General features: G+C 48.6%; 1 protein-coding gene across 9 annotated transcripts in view; it reads left to right on the forward strand.

The window, feature by feature from the left end:
* Positions 1-7204, forward strand: part of GREB1 (growth regulating estrogen receptor binding 1) — a 161679-nt gene that overhangs the window by 126819 nt on the left and 27656 nt on the right. For 8 of the 9 annotated variants that reach the window (XM_037737348.1, XM_017525861.2, XM_017525887.2 and 5 more), the window contains 2 exons: positions 3200-3539; positions 4992-5107. In XM_037737348.1, coding sequence (XP_037593276.1) covers positions 3200-3539; positions 4992-5107 — 456 coding nt within the window. The remainder of the gene's footprint in view (positions 1-3199; positions 3540-4991; positions 5108-7204) is intronic. The other variant, XR_005199646.1, reaches the window with a different exon arrangement.

The following is a 7204-nucleotide window of genomic DNA, read 5'->3' on the forward strand; positions in this document are numbered from 1 at the left end:
CATGCCACCATGCCTGGCCAATTTTTAAAAGTTTTTCTTGCAATATTGCCAAGGCTGGTCTTGAATTCCTTGCCTCAAGTGATTTTCCTGCCTTGGCATCCCGAAGTGCTAGGACATTTTAGCTTCTATTGCTGTGTTTTCAAGTTTATTAATCTTATTTTCTACATTATCTAATATGTTGCCAATTTCATTATATATATTTTACAAAAGCACAGTTTTATGACAAGATTCCTAAGAGAAGACAATTTCGGGTGTCACATGCATTGATGTGCATACACATTGATGATACACAGTTATTGTGTTTATTAACCAGGACTCTTTGTTGCAAGTAACAGAAACTCAACTTAAACTCTTTTAAGAAAAAAAGAGGGATGTATTGACTCATAAAATAATAGGAAAGGTTGAATAAATACCCATAGAACAGCAGAGATACCTAACAATTTAAGTATTCAAACACTGTCAAGACCATGTTGTCTTTGGTATCTATATGATGACTTTGTTGTATCTCAGTGCACAGTGGCTTCCTTGTGTGCTGAAACATTACCACTGCTTGATGCTGAGCCTCACAGTCTCTAGCTTCCAGAGGCGGACTTATTTTTTCTTATACTTTGAAAAATCCCAAGAGAAGACTGGCTCTGTCTGAGGTGGGTTTCCATATCTGAACAGATCTGTTGTGGCTGGCAGGGCAAGGGTCACATACAAAGATCATAGCTCCCTTGAGAATTCAGGGTCTAGTTTATTTTCTGTCTATGACATTGAAGATTTCATCTCTAGAATTTGATTTATGTTTTTTTATATCTCTACTCAACAAGTTCAGTCTTTCCTCTAGATTTTTAAACATACAGAATATAGTTACAATAATTGTTTCAGTTTTGCCGCCTATGCATTCTGTCATCTGTGTCATTCCTGGATCAGTTTCTATTGATCGATTGTTTTCCCCCCTCTTTATTATGGATCATACTTACCTGCTTCTTTACATGTCTGGTAATTTTTGAGAGGATGCCAAACATTGTGAATTTTGCCTTCTTGGGCGCTAGATATATTTGTATATTTATAAATACTGAGTTTTTTTCTGGGATACAACTAAGTTACTTGGACGCAGTTGAATCCTTCCAGGCCTTGCTTTTAAACTTTGTTAGGGAGGACCAGATTTAATGTAGCACTAACTTTGCCCAATACTGAGACAAAATTCTTTGAGTAAGTACTCTACAATGTTCCATGACTCCAAGGTGTTCCGTATTGGTTGTTGAAACAGGAACTATTCCTAGCCCTACATAAGCTCAAGATATTGTTCCTTTTAATTCTTTTGCAACCAAAGGATTCTTGTTTTGGCTGTGGGTCGTTCCCTTACATTTGTGCACTGATCGTATCAGCTGAAGACTTTAGGGGGGACCTCTGCAGATCTCTCCTCTTTGGTACTTTGCCCTGTGATCTCTAGATGCCTTGGTTTTCCTGGAATCTGATACTTTCCCTCAACTCAGGGAGAACACTGAGCTTTGCCTGGCTTCCCCCTTCCTGAGTGCATTCCAGAAACTGTAGGCAGAAGCTGGGGGGCTCACTTAATTTGTTTCACATCATTAGAATCACTGTCTTTCACTACCTAATGGCCCATGTATTGAAATGCAATTGTTTCATTTATGTTTTCAGGTTTTCAGTCGTTTCAGATGGGAGGATAAATCTGATCCCTTCTGCTCCATCTTGCCAGAAGCAGAAGTCTCTGTCCTTTGAGCAGAGGCCATTTTTCATACTGCACTTTCTTTCTTTCTTCCTAGGCATTATTTATTATTTATTTTGAGGCGCAGTCTCGCTCTGTTGCCCAGGCTGGAGTACGGTGGTGTGATCTTGGCTTGCTGCAACCTCTGCCTCCTGGGTTCAAGTGATTCTCCTGCCTCACCTCCCAAGTAGCTGGGATTATAGGTGTGTGCCACCACACCCGGCTAATTTTTGTATTTTTAGCAGAGGCAGGGTTTTTTCACGTTGGCCAGCATGGCCTCGAACTCCTGACCTCAGGTGATCCGTTTCCTGGGCATTATTTGACTGGTGCACCAGGGATAAGTAGAGCAATCCCTGGGCTGCTGAGTCCCCTTCATGCCAGAGTCTGTGAACCAGTTATTCCTTCCTGAGACAGCATTGGTAATGCAAACTTGCCAGGGCAGCTTCCAGGTTATGTGACCTGCAAAGTGGATGTAGTGCTGAAGGAAGCATGAAGCAAAGGAGGAGGATGGTCAGGAAGAAGGGGCAAGGATGTCATCATGATGTCAGAAATGCTATCAGAGGTGCTGCAGGAAGGCGAGCTGGCTGCCCTGATAGAACTTATGGGGTGGCATGGCCATGGTACGGAACCCACTTTTGTGGGTCGAGAAGCTACCTTACCTTTGCTTCAAAAAGCTAGAGCCAGGGAGACTCATTCCAGCTCAGTAAACCCAGAAGAACATAAACTGGATACGAATTTATTGATTCCTGTTGAGAAACACCGTCATCTGCAGGGGCCTGAGTTTTTCACTGGTGCCCTGGGGTCTGTTTGACCCTAACCGGTCAGAGCCACTCTGGGAGAGTAGGTGGTCGCGGGAGCAGCCACCACCTTTGTGTGGGGACATAGACAGTCACCACAGTTTCTGAAGCAAAAACCGGGATTCTTGATTTGGCTGGATAAGTTCTGATTTGTAATTTGTCTGTCAAATTACAATACGTTTATTTGTATCTCTAATGATTCACTGTGATTGATGTGAACACAAAGATGTAGGTTTAGAACCGGGGCCTCTGGGAGCTGCATTTCCATATTGATTGCTGGTGGTTCTCCTGTTTCTTGTAGGAACTTGGGGCAAATTAGCTACCTCCTCAGAGAACTACACATTGTGCTGACAGAGACAAAATAGACATTTATATCATTCATTCATCTGCTCATTCATTGGACAGATATTTATCGAGCAGCTACTAAGTGCCAAATGCTGAAAAACATAATAACAACAACAAACCTATGTTTTTGTTTCCCTGCTGGAAAAAACAAAGGATTGTATCATTTGGTTTCTAAAGAAGGCTTCTCATTCAGGTTCCCACAACCTGAGGCTTCTAGAGGCCACACAACTGTGTATAGTGTGGGAGCTGCCTGTGCCAGAGTGATGGATGTCTTGGGTGACTTGGCAGCAGTGGGCCGGCGGGTGCGGCTGTCACGGGCATGGTCTCTCTGTGTTCCTTGCAGGTTCCCCCGCCTGCACAGCGCGGTGATCAGGACCTTTGTTCTTGTGCAGCACTACGCGGCCGCCTTGATGGCTGTGAGTGGCCTCCCGCAGATGAAGAACTACACGTCGGTGGAGACGCTGGAGATCACGCAGAACCTCCTCAACTCCCCGAAGCAGTGCCCCTGCGGCCACGGGCTTATGGTCCTGCTGCGGGTGCCCTGTTCGCCCCTGGCAGCCGTGGCCTATGAGCGGCTGGCCCATGTACGGGCCCGGCTGGCGCTGGAGGAGCATTTCGAGATCATCCTGGGCAGCCCCAGCTCGGGCGTCACCGTGGGGAAGCACTTTGTGAAGCAGCTCAGGGTAGGTGCTGTGCACAGGGATGGGTAGAAGGGTTGGCGGTACCTGGGAAAGCGGGGGGGTACTCATCAGAGGCAGGGAGTGGCAACAAACCCCCCAGCATGGCCAGCATGGCTTCCCTAGACCCAGCCACCCCCAGCCTCCTCGATGTTCTTCCCTGCCTTCCTCCCCGGCAGCAACCCAGCGGCACCCCGGCACCCCACAGCACTGCCTTACGACTTCAGACCTCTGGGCAGCAGCCTGCTTTCATTTTCCTGAGCATCCATTTCCCCTCTTCTTTGTTTAGCTGATGCTTCTTTATTTTCCCCCTTTGAGACAGGGTCTCACTCTGTGGCCCAGGCTGGAGTTTGGTGGCATGATCACAGCTCACTGCAGCCTAGACCTCCTGGGCTCCAGGGATCCTCCCACCTCAGGCTCCTGGGTAGTTGGAACCACAGGCGTGTGCTACCACACTTGGCAATTTTTAAAATTTTTAGGAGAGACAGGGTCTCAATATGTTGCCCAGGCTGATCCAAACTCCTGAGTTCAAACGATCCTCCTGCCTCAGCCCGTGAGGTGCTGGGTTCCAGGTGTGAGCTGCCCTGCTTATTTCCTGCGGCACTCAGCTTGGCATCTTTCCTCTTTCAGGAAGATGCCCTCCCCCTCCACCACACACAGGGCAGTGCCATGCCCCTTACCTGTCATCCGGCCTCTCCCCCAGATGGTGGAGGCAAGGGCCATCCCCACAGAACTCAGCCCCCAAAGCCTAGCACAGCACCTGGCCCACAGTAGGTTCTCACTCAACCTGCCAAATGCAGGAGAGCTGGGGAAAGAACACAAGTGGAAAATAGCAATGAAAGGGAGGACACCGTCAGGAGAGAGCACAGGGAAGACATGAGACAGCTGGCCGGGTGCAGTGGCTCACATCTGTAATCTCAGCACTTTGGGAGGCCGAGGTGGGCGAATCATGAGGTCAGGAGTTCAAGACCAGCCTGGCCAACATAGTGAAACCCCTGTCTCTATTAAAAATACAAAGATTAGCTAGATGCAGTGGCACATGTCTGTAATCCCAGCTGCTCAGGAGGCTGAGGCAGGAGAATTGCTTGAACCTGGGAGGCAGAGATTGCAGTGAGCTGAGATCGTACCACTGCACTCCAGCCTGGACAACTGAGCGAGACTCTCTCAAATAAAAAAAAAGATATAAACAGCAGCTGACAATATAGACTTTCTTTCACGGAGCCTGTTGGCTGACAGACATCTTGAACATGTTCTGGGTGGCTAGTCTACATGTTCTAGATGACTGAGAATACAGTGGCCAAGCGATGGTGTGTTTATTTCCAGTCTAAATCAATTTCCTTTTGGTCAGAGGATGTAGTTCAGGACTTTCAATTGGTGGAAGGCCATCAGGGTTCCCCTGATCTGGGCTGGTTGGGAAGGGAGGCGTCTGTGGCTTTATTTCTTTTTCGTTGTTTGCAGACGTGGCAGAACATCGAGGATGTGGAGTGGAGACCCCAGACTTACTTGGAGCTGGAGGGTCTGCCTTGCATCCTGATCTTCAGTGGGATGGACCCGCACGGGGAGTCCTTGCCAAGGTGAGTAGAGGGGTTATGCCCCCGGGGTCTCCGAGGAGCTGGCTGCCTGGGCCCCCTCAGGGGAGCATGTCAGGCTGGGTTGTCGGGCCCCGCCGGGAGGCAGCACCACTAGCATTGATGGGTACTGTGGGTGGGGCCTTCACTGGGGCTTTCCCAGCAGGCGTCTAAGGCCCGTGCAGCTTTTCCTGATTCTCAGAAAGGCACTCTGGGCTCATGGTGAGGGCTGTTGCTGGGCTCTGTGGTGGAGGCAGCTGGAGCCAGGATTTAATGCCTCCTGAGTTCAGTTTCTCCCCATGAGGTGCCCTGCGTGCGTTGGGGATGGCAGTTCCGCTTGGACAGTATCGCGTCCTCTCCAGGGCTTGGAGCCGCAGTTCCCGCTGGTACCTAGGCTGCTGCAATGCCTGGGCCCTCCATGCTTAGGAGGAATTCTGGGAAGGGGGTAGCTGACGCTGCTTGGGAAGAGCTGGTTCTTCCAGCACAGAGTGGACTATCTCAAAGGGTATGCCCCTCTGAAGCCATTACAGCCTGGAAAGTCTCAGCCACACATCCACTCAGTGTCCCCTCGTGGTGGGGGTCTCTGGGCCATCACACAGATACACAGACACTCGAGATTCAGGTCACTGGGCCTCCTGTAAGGCAGTTTCTTGGATTGGTATTGACAGGTTGGCTTTTAGAGACTTCCTACCATGAAGAAGAGCAGACAGCCTGCCACAGGGCCTTTGCACACCTGTCCATGTGTAATAAGATAGCAAAAGCCAACATCAATGGAATTCCAGTTACGTTCTGGGCACTGTCCTAGATGATTCTTTTATGTTTTATTTCATTTTACTCTCACCTTAATCCTGGGGGAAATGTACTATTTCAGTAGTTCCATTTTACGGATGAAAAAATTGAGGCTTGCCAAGATTAAGCCAGTCTGGCCGACACTTGAAGCCGGGAGTTCGAGATCAGCCTGGCCAACATGGTGAAACCTCATCTCTACTAAAAATACAAAAATTAGCCAGACATGGTGGCACACACCTGTAGTCCCAGCTATTTGGGAGGCTGAGGCAGCAGAAGAAGGTCTGGCTTCTTCCCCTGGGACCGCCCCACACTTTAACAAATGGCCCTGTGCGTTCTGCATACTCATGGGCCAGGGAAGGGATCTCCAGAACATCTGACCTTGGTTGTTGCTATTTCATGTGGATGAATTCTTCTTTAACTCCTTAAGGACTGAGACAATGTATTAATTAATCTATTTGAAATTTTAGCAGGCGTTTGCTGAGTCCCTTCTTTGTACTAGGCATCATGATAGACTTTTGTTGTCTTTTTTTCCCCTTGAGACAGAGTCTTGCTCTGCCAGGCCGGGGTGCAGTGGTGCGATCTCAGCTCACTGCAATCTCCAACTCCCCGGTTTTAGCAATTCTCCTGCCTCAGCCTCCCTAGTAGCTGGGATTACAGACATGATCCTCCACGCCTAGCTAATTTTTGTATTTTTAGTAGAGACGGGGTTTCACCATGTTGGTCAGGCTGGTCTCAAACTCCTGACATCAGGTAATCTGCCTGTCTCGGCCTCCCAAAGTGCTGGGATTACAGGTGCGAGCCACCACGCCCGGCCCATGTTAGACTTTTCATATAAAGCTTACTCCTCGCAGCAGTAGTGTTTCCACCCTGTTTTATGTTTGGGTCAGTGAACGATCATTTGCTTGAGGTCACATGAGCAGTTCATTTCAGAGCCTCACTGGAACCCTCACAAACCCCTCCCTAAGCCCTTTGCTTTGGTTGTGTTTCTGCTGCCGTCTGAGCACGCTGTTGGCCTTTCCTCTGCTGCTCACGGTAGCGTTGCTTGTTGGTGTCTGACTCGATTGCCGTCATATTTCTAGCATCTACTACCCTGGCATGTGTTCACTTGGATTGAATAATTAAATGCCCACTGATTACATTTAATCTTTATCAAAGTGCACTTAGATGGTTATTAATATTCATTCCTGGCCGGGCATGGTGGCTCAAGCCTGTAATCCCAGCACTTTGGGAGGCCGAGGCGGGTGGATCACGAGGTCAAGAGATCGAGACCATCCTGGTCAACATGGTGAAACCCCGTCTCTACTAAAAATACAA

Source organism: Cebus imitator, unplaced genomic scaffold (assembly GCF_001604975.1).
Source record: "Cebus imitator isolate Cc_AM_T3 unplaced genomic scaffold, Cebus_imitator-1.0 Scaffold1, whole genome shotgun sequence".
Taxonomy (NCBI): domain Eukaryota; kingdom Metazoa; phylum Chordata; class Mammalia; order Primates; family Cebidae; genus Cebus; species Cebus imitator.